Source organism: Stegostoma tigrinum, chromosome 25, assembly GCF_030684315.1.
Source record: "Stegostoma tigrinum isolate sSteTig4 chromosome 25, sSteTig4.hap1, whole genome shotgun sequence".
Lineage (NCBI taxonomy): Eukaryota > Metazoa > Chordata > Chondrichthyes > Orectolobiformes > Stegostomatidae > Stegostoma > Stegostoma tigrinum.
The window spans coordinates 3,771,204-3,792,533 of record NC_081378.1 but is presented as its reverse complement, the minus strand read 5'-3'; the positions used below and the strand labels follow the sequence as shown (position 1 = coordinate 3,792,533).

Genomic DNA, 21,330 nt, shown 5'->3' with positions numbered 1-21,330 from the left:
AGGTCTCGAGTTTAGAGGATGAGTTTGTTGTTGGGTGTCTGAACTTTGCCGTCAATGTGCCCATTTTCCAGTCTTCTCCTTATCCAGCTTATGACCAGCCACACCACTAGCTGGAGCACTCCATGGGCGGAGTGGAGCTGCCCCATCACTTGGGTCCAGGCAGCTTGGGGAAGGGAACAGTCACTGGAATATGTGTCATCCAAATCAGAGTCTCCAGTACATCTGACCCCAGTCTTGCAAATCCTACATGCAGTGTTGATGATACAGGCAATGAGGAAACACTAATTTCTTTGTCAAATTTAGTTGTTCAACCGTTTACAGTCAACCGTTTACAGTCCACCACGAAACCAGCACGGACCTCCTTGTCACCCAAACTTTCTGAAGAATTGTGAGGTGGTCTTGGGTGTGTGGCTGGGAACTGTAGGCCCTCAAGGCACTGGCATTCTCAGCTTCTTCCCGCAGCACCTTGTAGTGTCTACAAACTTCAAATGGCAAATCAGTCCTGTCTATCTTCTTGCGGGCAGAAAGAGAGGGCAGTTTAATAAGTGACAATAAAATAAAAGGCTGGATGAACACAGCAGGCCAAGCAGCATCTCAGGAGCACAAAAGCTGACGTTTCGGGCCTAGACCCTTCAGCAGAGAGGGGGATGGGTGAGGGTTCTGGAATAAATAGGGAGAGAGGGGGAGGCAGACCGAAGATGGAGAGAAAAGAAGACAAGTGGAGAGGAGAGTATAGGTGGGGAGGTAGGGAGGGGATAGGTCAGTCCAGGGAAGACTGACAGGTCAAGGAGGTGGGATGAGGTTAGTAGGTAGGAGATGGAGGTGCGGCTTGGGGTGGGAGGAAGGGATGGGTGAGAGGAAGAACAGGTTAGGGAGGCAGAGACAGGTTGGACTGGTTTTGGGATGCACTGGGTGGAGGGGAAGAGCTGGGCTGATTGTGTGGTGCAGTGGGGGGAGGGGACGAACTGGGCTGGTTTTGGGATGCGGTGGGGGTTGGGGAGCTTTGGAAGCTAGTGAAGTCCACATTGATACCATTGGGCTACAGGGTTCCCAAGTGGGATATGAGTTGCTGTTTCTGCAACTTTCGGGTGGCATCATTGTGGCACTGCAGGAGGCCCATGATGGACATGTCATCTAAAGAATGGGAGGGGGAGTGGAAATGGTTCGCGACTGGGAGGTGCAGTTGTTTATTGCGAACCGAGCGGAGGTGTTCTGCAAAGCAGTCCCCAAGCCTTCGCTTGGTTTCCCCAATGTAGAGGAAGCCACACCGGGTACAATGGATACAGTATACCACATTGGCAGATGTGCAGGTGAACCTCTGCTTAATATGGAAAGTCATCTTGGGGCCTGGGATGGGGTTGAGGGAGGAGGTGTGGGGGCAAGTGTAGCACTTCCTGCGGTTGCAGGGGAAGGTGCCGGGTGTGGTGGGGTTGGAGGGCAGTGTAGAGCGAACAAGGGAGTCATGGAGACAGTGGTCTCTCTGGAAAGCAGACAAGGGTGGGGATGGAAAAATGTCTTGGGTGGTGGGGTTGGATTGTAGATGGCGGAAGTGTCTGAGGATGATGCGTTGTATCCAGAGGTTGGTGGGGTGGTGTGCGAGAACGAGGGGGATCCTCTTTGGGTGGTTGTGTCGGGGGCAGGGTGTGAGGGATGTGCGCGGGAAATGCAGGAGACACGGTCAAGGGCGTTCTCGACCACTGTGGGGGTAAAGTTGCGGTCCTTGAAGAACTTGGACATCTGGGATGTGCGGGAGTGGAATGCCTCACCTTGGGTGCAAATGCAGCGGAGGCAGAGGAATTGGGAACAGGGGATGGAATTTTTGCAGGAGAGTGGGTGGGAGGAGGTGTATTCTAGGTAGCTGTGGGAGTCGGTGGGCTTGAAATGGACATCAGTTACAAGCTGGTTGCCTGAGATGGAGACTGAGAGGTCCAGGAAGGTGAGGGATGTGCTGGAGATGGCCCAGGTGAACTTGAGGTTGGGGTGGAAGGTGCTGGTGAAGTGGATGAACTGTTCGAGCTCCTCTGGGGAGCAAGAGGCGGCGCCGATACAGTCATCAATGTAACAGAGGAAGAGGTGGGGTTTGGGGGCTGTGTTGGTGCGGAAGAGGGACTGTTCCACGTAACCTACAAAGAGGCAGGCATAGCTGGGGCCCATGTGGGTGCCCATGGCCACCCCCTTTGTCTGTAGGAAGTGGAAGGAATCAGAAGGAAAGTTGTTGAGGGTGAGGACGAGTTCGGCTAGGCGAATGAGGGTGCCGGTGGAGGGGGACTGGTCGGGCCTGCAGGACTGGAAGAAGCGGAGGGCCTTGAGGAGTCCTCATCACCTCAGAGGACCTCCCACCCACAGCCTCAACCTCACTGTTTCCCAACCCCGCACGGCCCGTTTCTATCTCCTTCCCAAAATCCACAAACCAGCCTGCCCTGGTCGACCCATTGTCTCAGCCTGTTTCTGCCCCACCGAACTCATCTCCACCTATCTGGACTCCATTTTCTCCCCTTTGGTCCAGGAACTCCCTACCTACGTCCGTGACACCACCCACGCCCTCCATCACCTCCAGAACTTTCAATTCCCTGGCCCCCAACACCTCATTTTCACCATGGACGTACAGTCCCTATACACCTGTACTCCGCATGCAGATGGCCTCAAGGCCTTCCGCTTTTTCCTGTCCCGCAGGCCCGACCAGTCCCCCTCCACCAACACCCTCATCCGCGTAGTCGAACTCGTCCTCACCCTCAACAACTTCGCTTTAGATTCCTCCCACTTCCTACAAACAAAGGGGGTGGCCATGGGCCCCAGCTATGCCTGCCTCTTTGTAGGTTAAGTGGAACAGTCCCTCTTCCGCACCTACACAGGCCCCAAACCCCACCTCTTCCTCCGTTACTTTGATGGCTGTAGCAGCGCCGCCTCTTGCTCCCCAGAGGAGCTCGAACAGTTCATCCACTTCAACACCTTCCACCCCAACCTTCAGTTCGCCTGGGCCATCTCCAGCACATCCCTCACCTTCCTGGACCTCTCAGTCACAATCTCAGGCAACCAGCTTGTAACTGATGTCCATTTCAAGCCCACCAACTCCCACAGCTACCTAGAATACACCTCCTCCCACCCACCCTCCTGCAAAAATTCCATCCCCTATTCCCACTTCCTCCGCCTCCACCGCATCTGCTCCCACGATGAGGCATTCCACTCCCGCACATCCCAGATGTCCAAGTTCTTCAAGGACTGCAACTTTCCCCCCACAATGGTCGAGAACGCCCTTGACCGCGTCTCCCACATTTCCCGCAACACATCCCTCACACCCCGCCCCTGCCACAACCGCCCTAAGAGGATCCCCCTCGTTCTCACACACCACCCCACCAACCTCCGGATACAACGCATCATCCTCAGACACTTCCGCCATCTACAATCCAACCCCACCACCCAAGACATTTTTCCATCCCCACCCTTGTCTGCTTTCCAGAGAGACCACTGTCTCCATGACTCCCTTGTTCGCTCTACACTGCCCTCCAACCTCACCACACCTGGCACCTTCCCCTGCAACTGCAGGAAATGCTACACTTGCCCCCACACCTCCTCCCACACCCGTATCCCAGGCCCCAAGATGACTTTCCATATTAAGCAGAGGTTCACCTGCACATCTGCCACTGTATCCATTGTACCCGGTGTGGCTTCCTCTACATTGGGGAAACCAAGCAGAGGCTTGGGGACCGCTTTGCAGAACACCTCCGCTCGGTTCGCAACAAACAACTGCACCTCCCAGTCGCAAACCATTACCACTCCCCCTCACATTCTTTAGATGACATGTCCATCATGGGCCTCCTGCACTGCCACAATGATGCCACCCGAAAGTTGCAGGAACAGCATCTCATATTCCGCTTGGGAACCCTGCAGCCTAATGGTATCAATGTGGACTTCACCAGTTTCAAAATCTCCCCTTCCCCCACTGCATCCCTCAACCAGCCCAGCTCATCCCCTCCACCCACTGCATCCCAAAACCAGTCCAACCTGTCTCTGCCTCCCTAACCTGTTCTTCCTCTCACCCATCCCTTCCTCCCACCCCAAGCCGCACCTCTATCTCCTACCAACTAACCTCATCCCACCTCCTTGACCTGTCCGTCTTCCCTGGACTGACCTATCCCCTCCCCACCTCCCCACCTATACTCTCTCCACCTATCTTCTTTTCTCTCCATCTTCGGTCCGCCTCCCCCTCTCTCCCTATTTATTCCAGCTCCCTCTCCCCATCCCCATCTCTGATGAAGGGTCTAGGCCCGAAACGTCAGCTTTTGTGCTCCTGAGATGCTGCTGGGCCTGCTGTGTTCATCCAGCCTCACATTTTATTATCTTGGATTCTCCAGCATTTGCAGTTCCCACTATCACTGATGCAGTTTAATAAGTGCCTTGTTGGTGTCTACTGGGCTTCTTTTTCTTGGCCCAACTGTCACCTTAAAGACATCAGTCCTGTACAAAGTGACTGGGGCCACCCCATCAGTTGGTCTGCACCACACCATGAGGTACCCACCAGTGCAGTATCACCAGTCACTCGTGAAACAGTTGTTGATCTCCACTGCTACCCTCCCGAATGATCTCATGTTAAAAGGAAGCTCACAACCAAAACACTTTGCTGCCTTTCAATGTTTGTCAGCTGTAGATATGAGATTCTGAACCAAATCAATTCAGTGGCAGTGGAGTTCTTTACTTCCTCTTACATGACATCACAGAATAATAAGCAAAATCAGCAACAGTTTGCTTACAAAACAATATTGAAAATCATTGTGTTCACTGTATACAACAAAAAAAGAAATATCCGTTAATATTTTGGGTCCAGTGACCCTTCCTCAGATCTGGACCCGAAATGTTAGCTATGATTTCTCTTCACAGATGCGGCCAGATCTGCTGAGCTTTCCCAGCAACTTCTGTTTTTGAACCTGATATACAGCATCGGCAATTCTTTCGGGTTTTATTTTGTGTTGACGATACGCAATCATGCTTTAATTCTGAGATTCTCAAATTGACAGAGTAAGCAAGATACACTGCATGACATCATGTGGATCTCCCAGTCGAAGGCTGCCACAGCTTGGTACAATGACTTTGCTCCTTGCCATAAACAGACTGTCAGCCTTTGTTTTTGTACAAAAGCCCTTCATCAGGAGGACAATTGAGAATGGCTTCCTCTACCAACAGAAAGGGATGTAAATAACACAGGGTTACTCAAGGCACTCTCCTAAGCCCTAATATCATTCAGTATACTGTTGTTTCTGTCAAACACTTCTACACAAACAGTTATAGGAAGGATATTATGAAGCTGGACAGGGTTCAGAAAAGATTTACCTAGGTATTGTCAGACCGAAGGGTTCGAGTTATAAGGAGAGGCTGGATAAGCTGCAGCTTTTTTCATTGGAGTGTAAAAGATTGAGGGGTGACCTTACAGAGGTTTATAAAACCACAAGGGGCACAGATCAGGTGAATGGTAGGTGTCTTTTCCCTAGGGTTGGAGTTTTCAAGGCTAGGGGCATATTTTTAAGGTGAGAGGAGAAAGATATAAAAAAAAGACATGGGGGCAATCTTTTTACACAGAGAGTGGTTTGTCTGTGGAATGAACTTACAAAGAAAAAGTGATGGATGAGGGTACAGTTGCAACATTTAAAAGACATTTTAATAAGTTCACGAATAAGAAATTATGGAGGGATATGAGCCATGTGCAGGCAGGTGGCAAGAGTTTAGTTTGGGGTTATGGTCGGCATGGACTGGTTGGGCTGAAGGGTCTGTTTCCATGCTGTATGACTCACAGACGTACACATGTACAAACACACACACACACACACACACACACACACACACACACACACAATAGAAATTTCATCTGGTCCATATAAATTAAACCAAACCACACTAATCAAGTGGAGATGTAAAGGTAGTTAAAGATTTTGACTGTAAGTACAAAGAATATTGCTGTAATGTAGCATCTCTTTTACATGGCTTTCTCTCACGAGCTGCCTAATGAGCCCAGGCAGAGCACTCCCCTGAGAAATGATGACATCTCCTTTAGGTGGCAAACCCTGATCAGTTCGGGTCCTCACTCATTTATTTGCTTAAAGCCATAAAAACCCCATCCCTATATTACACGACTAGGTCCAAAAGCAAAATGACGCATCTGCTTATACGCACCATATACAACAAACCTAAATGTTGCTGAAAAATACAAGGCAAATCTTTGAAGGGACGGTGTGAAATCACAGCAGTGCAGAATATGTCAGTTCAGCAGAATTGCTTACCGTGAGTAAACTGAAAGTAGGCTCATGAGCAAGTTGCACCGCCATGGTCCTGTCCTCCAGCCGATTTATGTGTAAACCCGCTCACATTAAGCAAGTTTCTGACCTTTGTTTTCTTGTTTGAAGAGCATCCATGCACCTAGAATCAGCAACAGAAAACAAAAAAAAGGGACATGCCAGAACAATGCTTAAATACAGCCTGCAATCAGCTATGCAACAGAAAAAAAACAGTACAGGGAGGGACTGATTGGTGGGAGGAGGGGGGGGGGGCGGTGGGAGAGAAAAGCTTAATTAGATAAAATAAAAGAACAGTGACTACATCTCTTAGCTCAACCTTGAAGCAGCTGGCTTCAGAGAAGATTCTTGAAATAGCAGTGATCTTTAAGCACAATGCAAGCTAGCCAGGCATTCAGCAGCAATAAGAGAGCAGTTACCATGCACTGACACTGTGTGATATAAGTAAACACCTCCACATGCTCATTAACTCTCTGAGCGCTCACCACAACAAACTGTCCCAATTTTAACACCAATAACAGAAAATGTAAAGTGGGTCAGCACACCAATGGAGCTTCAGCTTCAACTATGGTGCACACCAGGGAACTTTTCAACTTACAGGGCACCAGAAATACTTTGTAGGCAGGTTAATCTCAGCAACTGAGCACTTCTGTGGGATTTTCTATCGATTGTATTGAAATACAAACTGGGTTCATTCATGGCTCTTCACCCGAACAAACTCTCCATCTCATCCTCCTTCAAAAATGGATTGTTAGGCCTAAAGGTGCAGTCACCACGCTCCCACTCTCTTAGTAGTGGATAGGAAAACCTGGTGACAGTTTGAAGGTCATGTGAGGCAAGAGGCTGAGAAGGAGAATCCTTCTGGCAGCCTTTGCTGGGAACTGAATCCATGCTCTGTATCACCATCCAGCCATCAAGCGCACTAAGCTAACTTCCTCATCAATTCAACCCCCTGTGGAACTGCCAAACCAACTGGAACTCCATAAAGCTCTGTGGAATACACATGCTGCCCGAGGTGAACTCTGACAATAATCACTCAAGATCTGTTACAGATCCAGAGGCTCCTCAAAGCCAACTGATTAATTAACACGGTGCACCATAATTAAGGACGGAGAAGTCTTCCCTGACAACAGTAAGTTACTGGACATCAGAAACAGAGACCAATCTACAGCAGTTTTATACAGCCTGGCTACTATACATCAACACAGAGATAGCAGGAACAGCCGATGCTGGAGTCTGAGATAACAAGATGTAGGGCTGGATGAACACAGCAGGCCAAGCAGCATCAGAGGAGCAGGAAAGCTGACATTTCGGGCCTGGACCCTTCTTCAGAAATGGGGGAAGGGAGGGGGTGCTGAAATAAATGGGGCGGGTGGTGATAGCAGGTAGGTAATGTAGCGGTTAGGTGGGAGAGAAGACGACAGGTCAATGAGGCGGGGATGAAGCTAGTAAAGGTGAGTGTAGGTAGGTAGTGGTGAGGATTGGTCAGTGAGGTGGGAGGGGCTGATAGGTGGGAGAGACGACAGACAACTCAATGAGGCTGGAATGGGGGGGGTGCTGGTCTTGGGATGAGGTCAGGGGTGGGGAGATTTTGAAGACAGTAAAGTCCACATTGAGACCATTGGGTTGTAGGGTTCCAAGGTGGAATATGAGATGCTGTTCCTCCAGTTTCCAGGTGGCATCATTGTGAGACTGGAGGCGGCGCAAGATGGACATGTCATCCAGAGAGTGGGACGGAGAGTTGAAGTGGTTCGCAACTGGGAGGTGTTACCGTTTGTTGCAAACTGAGCATAGGTACTCTACAAAATGGTCCCCAAGCCTCCACTTGGTCTCACCGATATAGAGGAGGCCACATCAGGAACAGCGGATATAGTATATCACATCAGCAGATGTGCAGATGAACATCTGTTTGATGTGGTAGGCTTTTTTGGGGCCTGGGATGGGGGTGAGGGGGGAGGTATGGGGGCAGGTGTAGCATTTCCTGCGGTTGCAGGGCAAGATGCTGGGGGTGGTCAGGATGGTGGGGAGTGTGGAGTGGACAAGGGAGTCACGGAGAGAGCGGTCCCTCCAGAAAGCAGATAAGGGTGGGGAGGGAAATATAGCCTTCGTTGTGGGGTCAGATTGTAGGTGGAAGTGGCGGAGAGTGATGCATTGAATCCAGAGGTTAATGGGGTGATATGTGAGGACAAGGGAATTACGTCTTTGTTGTTATTGTGGGGAGGGGGTGTGAGGGATGAGTTGCGGGAAATGCAGGATATGCAGTTGAGGGCATTTTCAACCACTGGGGGTTGGGGGGGGGTGTGGTCCTTGAAATACAAGGACATTTGGTATGTTTGGGAGTGGAACACCTTATCTTGGGAGCAGATGCGGTGGAGGCAGAGGAATTGAGAGTAGGAGATTGCATTTTTGCAAAAAAGGTGGGTGAGAGGGTAAAATGGTATCAGAGATAATGGGAACTGCAGATGCTGGAGAATTCCAAGATAATAAAATGTGAGGCTGGATGAACACAGCAGGCCAAGCAGCATCTCAGGAGCCTCTGATGAAGGGTCTAGGCCCGAAACGTCAGCTTTTGTGCTCCTGAGATGCTGCTTGGCCTGCTGTGTTCATCCAGCCTCACATTTTATTATCAGGGTGAGAGAGGGTGTAGTCCAGGTAGCAGTGGGAGTCTATGGGCTTGAAATGGATATAGGTTTCAAGGTGGACACCAGAGATGGAGACAGAGGTCCAGGAAGGAGAGAGAGGTATCAGAGATGGTCCAGGTGAACTTAAGGTTGGGTTGGAAGTGGATGAACTGTTTGAGCTCCTCGTGGGAGCACGAGGCAATGCCGATACAGTCATCAATGTAACAGAAGAAGAGGTAGGGGATAGGGCCTGTGTAGGTACGGAGGAGGGATTGTTCCACATACCCTACAAAGAGGCAGGCATAGCTTGGGCCCATGGAGGTGTCCATGGCCACCCCCTTTGTCTGTAAGGAGTGGGGGGAGTCGAAAGAGAAGTTGTTAAGGATGAGAACGAGTTTGGTTAAGTGGATAAGGGTGTTGGAGGAGGCGGGGGGGCTAGTTGGGCCTGTGGGAGTGGAAGAAGCAGAGGGCCTTTAGGCCGTCTGCATGGGAAATGCAATTATACTGGGATTGGACGTCCACGGTAAAGATGAGGTGTTGGGGGCCAGAGAATCTGAAGTTTTGGAGGAGGTGGAGAGTCTGGATGGTGTCCTGGATGCAGGTGGGGAGCTCCTGGATCAAGTGAGAGAAAATAGAGTCAAGGTAAGTGGATATAAGTTCGGTGAGGCAGGAGCAGGTGGAGACAATGGGTCGACCAGGGTAGTCAAGTTTGTGGATTTTGGGAAGGAGACAGAAGCAGGTGGTTCGGGTTGGAGCAGAGGGAGCGAAGGGCTGCACGTTCTGCGGGGGAGAAGTTGGAGCGGGTGACAGGAGTGGAGAGATTGAGGCGATTGATGTCACGACGATCGTTGGAGATGAAGAGGTCGAGGGAGGGTAGGAGGCTTCGGGGTGGCGTCCAGGAATACAGGGTGTGTTGGAGGTGGGAGAAAGGGCCAGTAGAGGAGGGGTGTAGACTTGTGGTTAAAGAGATAAGCACTGAGGTGGAGGTGGCAGGAAACCTGTTCGATGTCCAGCTGTGAGCGGTACTCGTTGACATATGGTGGAGGGGGATAAGGTTGAGTCCTTTACTGAGGACTGACTGTTCATCCTCAGTATTGGGGATGTCTGGGGCGGGATGGTGTAGACCTAGCAGGGCTGGGGGCTGGTGTTTACTGTAGATACATCAGCACTGATGATGTAAATATTTCCGTGGACTGTTCACAGGCTGTCGTGAGAACTGGGGAAACTGAAAATTTTGAACGGTCTGTAATGTGCTAGGATCTCAAACAAGCTGAAGAGCAATAAATCCAGTTTAATACAGAGCTGGCATTACTCACCCTGTCAGTTTTATTTCAATTGATTCCTAGCTCAGCAAAGTGGAGCTTTTTGTTCTGAGGAAGGGTCACCGGACCCGCAACTTTAATTCTGATATCCCTCCACAGATGCTGCCAGTTTTTCCAGCAATTTCTGTTTTTGTTGCAATGAAAGGAGAGACTAGCTGAGTTAGAGCAGCATCTCATGATTTTATAAGCCTCTATAAAGGTCTCTCCTCATCCCCCAATGCTCCAGGGAAAATAGCCACAGCCAATTCAGCCTCTCCCTATAACTCAAACCCTCCAACCCAGATTTAAGACAAAGATGAGATGAAATTTCCTCTCAGAGGGGAGTGAATTTGTGGAATTCTTTACCCCGGAAGGCAACTGAGGGCTGGGTCAGTAAGTCTGTTCAAGGTGAGCCAGATAGATTTTGAATCAGCAAGGGAATCAAGGGTTATGGGGACAATGCAGGAAAGTGGAGTTGGGGACTATCAGATCTGCCATGCTCTCACGTAACGGTGGAACAGACTCAATGAGCTGAATGGCCTAGTTCTCCTGTGTCTCATGGTCTTTTGAAATGGCCCCTTTCCCAAATGGATTAGTAACAACAGGGCTTTCTACCACCTTGACTCAGTTATAATTCAAAATAGGGAAGGTCTGAGTGTTTTAATAATGTTTTCCAGAAATTGGGTTTTTGCCTGTAGATATTAGTGAGAATGACTGCAGAGTCCGTATGACTTGGCAGTTACCAGGGAACAGGAATGGGTTCGCCAGAGCACAGGATGATTAAAGGTGATAAACAGCATGGTGAATGTGGGGGGGGGGGGCAAAGGAAGAGCGATGGTGTGGAAGGGACAGCAAAATGCGTGGCCAGTTTTTCACCAAAAGCTAACAAAGAGTGGAGCTGGACGAACACAGCAGGCCAAACAGCATCTCAGGAGCACAAAAGCTGACGTTTCGGGCCTAGACCCTTCATCAGAGAGGGGGATGGGGGGAGGGAACTGGAATAAAATAGGCAGAGAGGGGGAGGCGGACCGAAGATGGAGAGAAAAGAAGATAGGTGGAGAGAGTATAGGTGGGGAGGTAGGGAGGGGATAGGTCAGTCCAGGGAAGACGGACAGGTCAAGGAGGCGGGAGGAGGTGGTGGGTAGGAAATGGAGGTGCGGCTTGAGGTGGGAGGAAAGGATGGGTGAGAGGAAGAACAGGTTAGGGAGGCAGAGACAGGCTGGGCTGGTTTTGGGATGCGGTGGGGGAAGGGGAGATTTTGAAGCTTGTGAAGTCCACATTGATACCATTGGGCTGCAGGGTTCCCAAGCGGAATATGAGTTGCTGTTCTTGCCTCCTCCCATTATCACTTCCACCAAAAGCTCCCTGGTTGGCTGCCCAGGTGCAAGGCCCAGACCTGTGTCACAGATGCCCCGTAGCCCTGGAATGTCTGTATGGGCCTTCACATATTCTGGATATTTCAAAGCTCATTCCAACTACAGAATCCCACCAATGCAAACATAACTTTTGAGTTGAATCAAGATTTAGAACTGAGATTCTAATGGTGATTGCTGTAAAAAGCCATCTGGTTCACCAATGTCTTTCAGGGAAGGACATCAGCCATCCTTGCCTGGTCTGGCCTGCATGTGACTCCAGACCCACAGCACTGTGGTTGACTCTTAAATTCCCTCTGGGCGATTACAGATGAGCAATAAATGCTGGTCTAGCCAGCGATGCCCACATCTCGTGCATTGATATTAAAAAAAACCCATGAATTATCTTTCACGTGTAGTCAGAGGTTTTATGTGTGCGTGACAGAGGGGCAAAATCAACAGAGACCTTGGCTGGAGAGCCAGTGGCAATGTCCACCTCATGTCCTTCAGGCCCTGAGAGGCCAATGCCAAGATAAACCCTGGCATCAAGCAGCCTCCCCCCAAAGCTGCTGGTCAATCAGATGCTAATAGCTGTGAGCGAGCACCACTAGGAGCTGGTGGCTGCTGCTAGTACTACACCTACAGGAGGCATTAGGTCACAGGGACTTTGGAGCAATGGGATGATAGTGGATTAGGGATCGCTGGGTATGTGTATCTGTATCTGTTAATGTGTGCGTGTGTGTCTGTACAGTGTGTACATTGCTTGTGTGTTTGCATATGCAGGCAAATGTATGAGAAATATCTCTGAATGTGTGTGTGTCTGTGTGTGTGTTGTAGGAGGCTGATCACTGGGGACTCAATGCCAAGTTTCTTGGTAAGAAAGCCCACACGGGTTTGCCTGTTGCAGTCCCTGCTAGTTCAACTTCCGTCCTAACCCACAAGGTTCTGAGTAAGGAGTCACAGGCGGGACATTGAGCGGTTAGACTGTTCTTTTGATCTGGCATCTGATGACAACTTGACAACAGCTTCTCTTAGCCTCTCCATTTGGCCACAAGGGAGCAGGATTTGAGGAGATTCTTTCCCATGGAGACTATGGACACAAAGGGTACTGACAGCTCTGTGTAACTGTTCATGGTGCACTTATAAGCTCTCCCAATTCCCTGCACGGCCAGTCTATCTCTGCCCTCTACCAGCTGTGAGCTGTTACATTACTTGTCCAACACCCAGTCTTGAGATGAAACATAAATTTTGTACAACTCAACATCACGAAGACTGAAGCCATCACATACGGTCCCTTTCAAATACTCTGTATTCATTATCATTCATTCCATCAGCTCCCCATCCACTGATCCACGCTGAATCAAACTGTTCATGACCTCAATGGGTCACCTGACCCTCAAACTGGGTTATGGACATTTTGTCCTTTCTGTTGCAGGGATGGTCTATTCCCTGTCCATGATTTTTATTCAATTCCTCTAATAACAGAATCCCCCTGCTCTGGTTGCCTTCATCTTCACCTTTGCCACTTCCAGAGCTGCCTAATCTCACACTCCAGAGGACTGGAAATGCACTATCAGTCTAGGTAAGGTTGAGTTTCAAAGATTTTTGTCCTCCCAGTATGAGGGGATATTGGATGTTAAAATTCACCCTCTTGATACATTTGCGTCATTAAAAAGGTTTACTTTATCAAATTGTCCTGTGCGTGAACTTCGTGATAGACAGCCACAATTTGTATACATCACTGGAACATTCTTAACAAAATATTAAAGTTGGCATCTCTTTAAGTGCCAGAGTACTGTGATACTGCTTTAAGAACAACTGTGTGGAGTTATTCAGCAGAACATTTGCAAGTTTGTGCACCTGTGAGTGCACCCTCAGCAATGAAAAGCAACCAAGGCTGTAATACTGATGACTCAGCAGATACACCAAGGGCTAGGGTATGATACTAATGTCCCTGGTTAAACAAACACAAAGATTTCTTCCTACTGGACGAGGATTGCAAACATTTGGTGAGAAGTTGAGAGTTGTGTTGACCACAGATGCACATCCCTGGGCAAGAGACTGTAAGAGCTTCCTGCAGTTAAGGCCATCAATTAGCGCAACATCACTGGGGTCTTCGCGATTGCCAAGAGAAAGCATTCATGCACTTGCTGGGGACATTCAGAGAGCACTTGCCTGAAGTTAGCCATTGTGTGAAGCATTGCCAGGTGAAAGGTAATGTGTATGGGTTGGGGATTGCTGTAAGAGTCCAGTGTAACCTTGTATAAGGTAATTGTCTTTGGCTCCTTAAGAGAAAGTGAATAGTTTTTTTTAGAAAATTGTCTCTGTTAGAGTCAGAGACAGAGATTGAGAAGGAGACAAAAGAGTAAGAAGAAGGAAAGGGAGGGAGATGGAAGAGAGTGAGCAAGATAAGGATCAAACAGAGTTGATGTCTTAACATCTTGAAGGTTTCAATAGGTGTTAGAGTTAAGTTGACTGAGTTAAAATCTCATAGGATGTCATGACTCCAGAACTTCAAGAAACTAAATCGAGAGCAGCCCAGCATTCCTGGAAACTATAGAAAGACAGGTCAACACCTACTGAACTCATTCATCAATCTTTGCTGCCCAACAAACCTTTTTAGTTTGCATTCTAAATGAGTGATCGTCCTTTCTTTGAGAAGAGCTGCCCTGCTCTGAGCAAGTTTGGTATTGAGAGGCCATGAAACTGGAGTTCAGGCTAAGGATGGACAATGATCTTATAGAAGGGTGGAGCAGGCTCAGTGAGCCAAATACCCTGATCCTGGTTTCCCATGTTCTCAATTCTCATCTGGCCACCTTCCAACCCTGCACCAATGGTCACTCATTCAATTCTCTGTTGCTCACACATTATCTCCCATTGAATACCGAAAACCTTCACAAACCACATAACTTCCTGTTGAAGCATTAAATTGCAGGGACAAATAAAATCCCACATCAATAATCCATGTCTGAACATTATCTTACTGCACAAGCTGGCCAACAGTAGGATTTCAGGTTTGTGTACAATTTGCGCAGCAGCTTGATTGGACACACTGTGACTGAAAACAACACACAACAGGCTGCCACTCTATTTAGGTAAACAAGATAACTTCTGGCATAATACAACCTGCACCCAACAAGATGGTATTACAGATATCCCTGATCCAACACAGCCTGAAGGCATTCTATAAAGTTAGCACTTGCATTGTTATATAAAAGTCAAATCCAGAGATCACATTAAAGTCAATTTTACATTAACTCAGGTAAATATGAAAACACAAAACAAGAATAAAGATGCAAAAATAATAGAAGGAATGACAAAAATGTTTTAAAGCTCAAGCTGAATTTCGCCAAGATCACTGCAGTATCACTTCACCCAAAAGTCATGACCTTGTTGTGACTGGCCATTCCTTGACGTACAGCTCTCTAACTGGGTCCAGAAACTTCGAAATACCTCTCTTGGTTCACTGGTGGGCAGTTCAATGTTTTCACTGGACATTCGATACAATGTATGTGTAAACTCAACAGTAACTCAATTGGTCATTGGTAATAACTGAACTGTAACTCAATCATAACTGAACCATAGCTCAACAGTACCTCAACCATGACTGAGCCGTAACTCAACAAGAACTGAAGTGTAATTCAACTGTAACTCAACTGCATCTCACCCATAACAACCCTAAAACTGCTTCTTCTTCAGTAAAAGCGATGAGATCTTGTTACTGGCTAATAAAAACAGTTTCTGATTCACTCTGAAAATGAAAGAACAGCATTACACATTGCCACAGGGATACTGGGAACTGCAGATTCTGGAGAATCCAAGATAATAAAATGTGAGGCTGGATGAACACAGCAGGCCCAGCAGCATCTCAGGAGCACAAAAGCTGACGTTTCGGGCCTAGACCCTTCATCAGAGAGGGGCATGGGGTGAGGGTTTTGGAATAAATAGGGAGAGAGGGGGAGGCGGACCAAAGATGGAGAGAAAAGAAGATAGGTGGAGAGGAGAGTATAGGTGGGGAGGTAGGGAGGGGATAGGTCAGTCCAGGGAAGAGGGACAGGTCAAGGAGGCGGGATAAGGTTAGTAGGTAGGAGATGGAGGTGCGGCTTGGGGTGGGAGGAAGGGATGCGTGAGAGGAAGAACAGGTTAGGGAGGCGGAGACAGGCTGGGCTGGTTTTGGGATGCAGTGGGGGGAGGGGACGAGCTGGGCTGGTTTTGGGGTGCGGTGGGGGGAGGGGAGATTTTGAAGCTTGTGAAGTCCACACTGATACCATTGGGCTGCAGGGTTCCCAAGCAGAATATGAGTTGCTGCTCCTGCAACCTTCGGGTGGCATCATTGTGGCACTGCAGGAGGCCCACGATGGACATGTCATCTAAAGAATGGGAGGGGGAGTTAAATGGTTCGCGACTGGGAGGTGCAGTTGTTTATTGCGAACCAAGTGGAGGTGTTCTGCAAAGCGGTCCCCAAGCCTCCGCTTGGTTTCCCCGATGTCGAGGAAGCCACACTGGGCACGGTGGATACAATATACGACCTTGGCAGATATGCATGTGAACATCTGCTTAATATGGAAAGTCATCTTGGGGCCTGGGATAGGGGTGAGGGAGGAGGTGTGGGGGCAAGTGTAGCATTTCCTACAGTTGCAGGGGAAGGTGCTGGATGTGGTGGGGTTGGAGGGGAGTGTGGAGCAGACAAGGGAGTCATGGAGAGAGTGGTCTCTCCAGACGGCAGGCACGGGTGTGGACGGAAAAATGTCTTGGGTGGTGGGGTCAGATTGTAGATGGCAGAAGTGTCGGAGGATGATGCGCTGTATCCGGATGTTGGTGGGGTGGTATGTGAGGACGAGGGGATCCTCTTGGGGCGGTTGTGGCGGGGGCGGGCTGTGAGGGATGTGTTGTGGAAAATGCTGTAGACACGGTCGAGGGCGTTCTCGACCACTGCGGGGGTCGGGGGGGGGGTGGTGGATGTTGCGGTCCTTGAAGAACGCGGCCATCTGGGATGTGCGGGAGCAGAACGCCTCATCCTAGGAACCGATGCTGCAGAGGCAAAGAATTGGGAAAAGGGGATGGTATTTTTGCAGGGGGTACTCTAGTGGGCTTCACAAGCTTCAAAATCTCCCTTCCCCCCATTGCATCCCAAAACCAGCCCAGCTCATCCCCGCCTCCCTAACCTGTTCTTCCTCTCACCTATCCCTCCAGTCGCACCTCCATTTCCCACGTACTAACCTCATCCCACCTCCTTGACCTGTCCGTCCTCCCCAGACTGACCTATCCCCTCCCTACCTCCACTCTCCTCTCCACCTATCTTTTCCTCTATCCATCTTCGGTCCGCCTCCCCCTCTCTCCCTATCCCCCTCTCCGATGAAGGGTCTAGGCCCAAAACGTCAGCTTTTGTGCTCCTGAGATGTTGCTTGGCCTGCTGTGTTCATCCAGCTTCACACTCTCTCTCTCTCTATCTCTCTCTCGAGTCCTGGTTGAGCTAACACTTCTTCCAATTAGTTACTGAGCAAAGTGAAGTCATTGTCTTTATTGGAGATAACAAGGTGTAGAGCTGGATGAACACAGCAGGCCAAGCAGCACCAAAGGAGCAGGAAGGCAGACGTTTTGGGCCTAGACCCTTTGTCAGCTTTCCTACTCCTCTGATGCTGCTTGGCTTGCTGTATTCATCCAGCTCTATGCCTTAGTATTTCAGATTCTCCAGCATCTACAGTTCCTACTATCAGTGTCTTTACTGCCTGCTCTGAATTCTGTTCAGAAGTCATTGTGTCTCCCTTCAGCCATCTGAGATTAATCCAAATTCCTCACCACACTGGTCCTGAGGTGAGTATTTTGATTGATTCATTCATGGGATGTGGGCATTGTTGTTAGTGTAACGAGGTCAAGCAGCTGGGCCTCATACAATGAGATCACTGATTGGACCAGGTTAACAGCCCCAATCAGGAGGCCCTGGCTGACAGATATAAACAGGAGTGTCCACTCACTCAGAGCTGGCTCTATGTAAGTTGGGTCAGTGCTATGTGCTGTACAGGTGTAAATAAAGGGTGACTTGGTGATGGGATGCTGGCTAGACCAGCTGAACAGGGTCTCCAACAACCGGGGGTGGGTGTTGCACATCAGGTCCTTGGCAAGCTGGGAAGGTGAGGCAAGGGGCCAGGGGCACAGGATGCAGAACAAGCAGACTACCAGAACCTATGTAGGAAGTAGGTTAATCCAGAGACCCAGATAATATTCTGGGGACCTGGGTTTGAATCCTGCCACTGCAGATGGTAAAATTTGAATTCATTAAAATATCTGGAATTAAGAATCTAATGAAGACCATGAATCCACTGTTGATTTGTTGGAAAAACCCATCTGGTTCACTAATGTCCTTTAGGGAAGGACACTGCTGTCCTTACCTGGTCTGGCCTGTATGTGACTCCAGACCCACAGCAATGCAGCTGACACTCAACTGCCCTCTGGGCAATTACAGATGGGCAATAAATGCTGCCTGGTCAGTGACACCCTCATCCCATTAATGAATAAAAAGAGTAAATGTAAAGTGAAGTCATTGTTGTTGGCTAGGGAACAAGAAAGGGATAGTCAGCACGGTTTTGTGAAGGGAAGGTTGTGCCTCACAAACCTTAGAGTTCTTTGAGAAGGTGACCAAACAGGTAGATGACAGTAAACTGGTTGATGTGGTGTATATGGATTTCAGCAAGGTGTTTGATAAGGTTCCCCACAATAGGCTATTGCACAAAATGTGGAGGAATGGATTTGTGGGAGATATAGCAGTTTGGATCAGAAATTGGCTTGCTGAAAGAAGACAGAGGGTGGTAGTTGATGGGAAACGTTCATCCTGGAGACCAGTTACTAGTGGTGTACCGCAAGGGTCGACGTTGGGTCCACTGCTGTTTGTCACTTTTATAAATGACCTGGACGAGGGCGTAGAAGGATGGGTTAGTAAATTTGCAGACAACATTGAGGTCGGTGGAGTTGTGGATAGTGACGAAGGATGCTGTAGGTTGCAGAGAGACATAGATAAGCTGCAGAGCTGGGCTGAGAGGTAGCAAATGGTGTTTAATGCAGACAAGTGTGAGGTGATGCACTTTGGTAGGAGTAACCGGAAGGCAAAGTACTGGGCAAATGGTAAGATTCTTGCTGGTGTAGATGAGCAGAGAGATCTCGGTGTCCATGTACACAGATCCTTGGAAGTTGCCACCCAGGTTGACAGGGCTGTTAAGAAGGCATACAGTGTTTTAGCTTTTATTAATAGAGGGATCGCGTTCCGGAACCAAGAGGTTATGGTAAAGCTATACAAAACGCTGGTGTGGCCTCACTTGGAGTATTGTGTACAGTTCTGGTCACCGTGTTATAAGAAGGATGTCGAAGCTTTGGAAAGGGTGCAGAGGAGATTTACTAGGATGTTGCCTGGTATGGAGGGAAGGTCTTATGAGGAAAGGCTGAGGGACCTGAGGCTGTTTTCATTAGAGAGAAGGTTGAGAGGTGACTTAATTGAAACATATAAAATAATCAGAGGGTTTGATAGGGTGGACAGGGAGAGCCTTTTTCCTAGGATGGTGACGGTGAGCATGAGGGGGCATCGCTTTAAGTTGAGGGGTGCAAGATATTGGACAGATGTCAGAGGTAGTTTCTTTACTCAGTAGTAAGGGAATGGAACGCTTTGCCTGCAACGGTAGTAGATTCGCCAACTTTAGGTACATTTTAAGTTGTCATTGGACAAGCATACGGACGTACATGGAATAGTGTAGGTTAGATGGGCTTGAGATCGGCATGACAGGTCGGCACAACATCGAGGGCTGAAGGGCCTGTACTGTGCTGTAATGTTCTATGTTAAAGGGAATTGGAGCAGGCTAGCAAATAGTGGATACCTAGCCAGGCAGGGAGGCATTACCCCTGAGCTGAAGAAGCTTCACTGAGTAAGAGTCTATAGGTATGAGACTGGATAAGCACAGCAAGTCAAACAGGATCAGAGGAGCAGAAAAGTGAACATTTTGGGACAAAATCCTTTGTCAGGACTCGGGAGAGCACGAGAGAGACAGCGTGCGAGAGAGAGAGATGACCAGTGGTTTAACCTAGGGGTCACCACACGTCAGTAAGACATGAGGTTGAGAAGGTGGGACCCTAATGCTAGACTGATCCCCTGTTATTGGTGGCTGTCTGCAGCACAAACCAGCTATCTGGCCAACTGAGCTAACTGACTCCTGCTGCTACTGTGCATTTGTGGTGGAGGGAATGAATGTTGAAAGTTGCAGATGGGAAACCAATTCACCAGGTTGTTATGACCTTGACAGTATTGAGATTCCTGAGTGTTGTTGGAGCCGCACTCATCCAGGCAAGTGGGGAATGTTCCACCACACATCAGCTATCTTCACTCCCACAACAGCTCATCTCGAAATTTGATGAGTTTGTAATGCTCCTGACTGGTCTCCAGCACTGTACAATTCTATAATCTGCTGCTGGCATCCTTAGCTGATACCCAATGCTGCTCACCCACCACCTCTCACCTTAAAAAGCAAACCCAGGAAAGCAACAACCTTGAATTTAAAATCTACATTGCTGTTTACATCAATTGCCTCGTCGCTCCTTATCTCCGGAATCTCCTCCAGTTTTACAGCTGTGTCCATCTAATTCTAGCCTCTCACACGTCCCTAACTTTATGTTTCAATATTGGTGTGTTCCTTCAGCTGCCCAAGCCCCAGATTCTGGAACCCCTTCCCTAAGTCTCACTCTTAACCTTTCTTCTTTTCAGATGTTTCTTTGAGCTTCTCTCTCAGACAACAGTTTTGCTCATTTGTCTTCATATCTCCTTACTTCATGTCTTTTTTTTTAGATAATGCTCATGTGCAAAGCATTAAAAGCACTTGTGGTACAACTATTTCAAGGAATCATACAGTACAGAACAGGCCCTTGTGTCCGTACCGCCAAAAATATACTAATCCCATTTTCCCAGCAAGGTCCATAACCCTGAATGTTATGACATTTCAAGTGCTCATCCAAATATTTTTTTAAATGTTGCAAGGTTTCTTCCCTCCTCAACTTCCCTCCCAAGAAGCATATTCCAGAACCCCTCACCACCCTCTGGGGGAAGATTTAATTGCCTCAAATACCCTCTGACCATACTGCCTTTCACTTTAAACGATACGCCTTTGTTTAAAATCAAATTTTGGGCAAGTTACTCTCTTGTTGCTACTAATAACGCACAGAAAAGCCATGTCACTTTTGATCCCTTTAGAAAGAGTTCAGAATCAATGCAGTGCTTGTTATTCCTTGCAAAGGATTACGCTTGTAAATCTGTATTCAATTCAATTCTCAACACATCCACACAACAGCAATACTACAAAACACAATATCACACACTGATTCTATCGTCACATCTGTGATCTCCACACCATCTGAATGACAAAAACAAAATGGACTGCATTTAAATAGTGCCTTTCAGACTTCCCAAAGCAATCTGCAGCTCAAGAAGCACTTCTGAAGTGTAGTCACTGTTGGAATGTAGGAAATGCAATGGTCATTTTGTATGTAGCAAGCTCCCTCAACTTGCAGGATGATAATGATCAGGTTATCTATTTTAATGTGTTAACTGATTAATATTGACCATGACACTAGGCAAACACCCCCCTTCTCCAACCTAGAGCCACTGGATTGTTCACACCTACTTAACAGCGCAGACAGACCCTCAGGGTAATGTTTCATCTGAAAGACAGCACCCCAAACAGTGCTGCATTCTCTCTGTACCCCTGGGAGCTTCTGCTGCAGTGTCTATGCATAAATGTCT

At 48.4% G+C, this 21,330-nt stretch overlaps 1 protein-coding gene across 3 annotated transcripts in view; it reads right to left on the bottom strand.

Moving 5' to 3' along the window:
• Window positions 1-21,330, bottom strand: part of frmd4a (FERM domain containing 4A) — a 702,228-nt gene that overhangs the window by 643,179 nt on the left and 37,719 nt on the right. The window contains exons 1-2 of one of the 3 annotated variants that reach the window (XM_048553975.2): window positions 6,601-6,694; window positions 6,270-6,405 (exon numbers count right to left, since the gene is read on the bottom strand). The exons of 1 other annotated variant lie outside the window; for it this stretch is intronic. In XM_048553975.2, coding sequence (XP_048409932.1) covers window positions 6,270-6,314 — 45 coding nt within the window. In that variant the 5' untranslated portion in view covers window positions 6,315-6,405; window positions 6,601-6,694. Of the gene's footprint in view, window positions 1-6,269; window positions 6,406-6,600; window positions 6,695-21,330 lie in introns of those variants that run through there. One more of the 3 variants, XM_048553974.1, reaches the window with a different exon arrangement.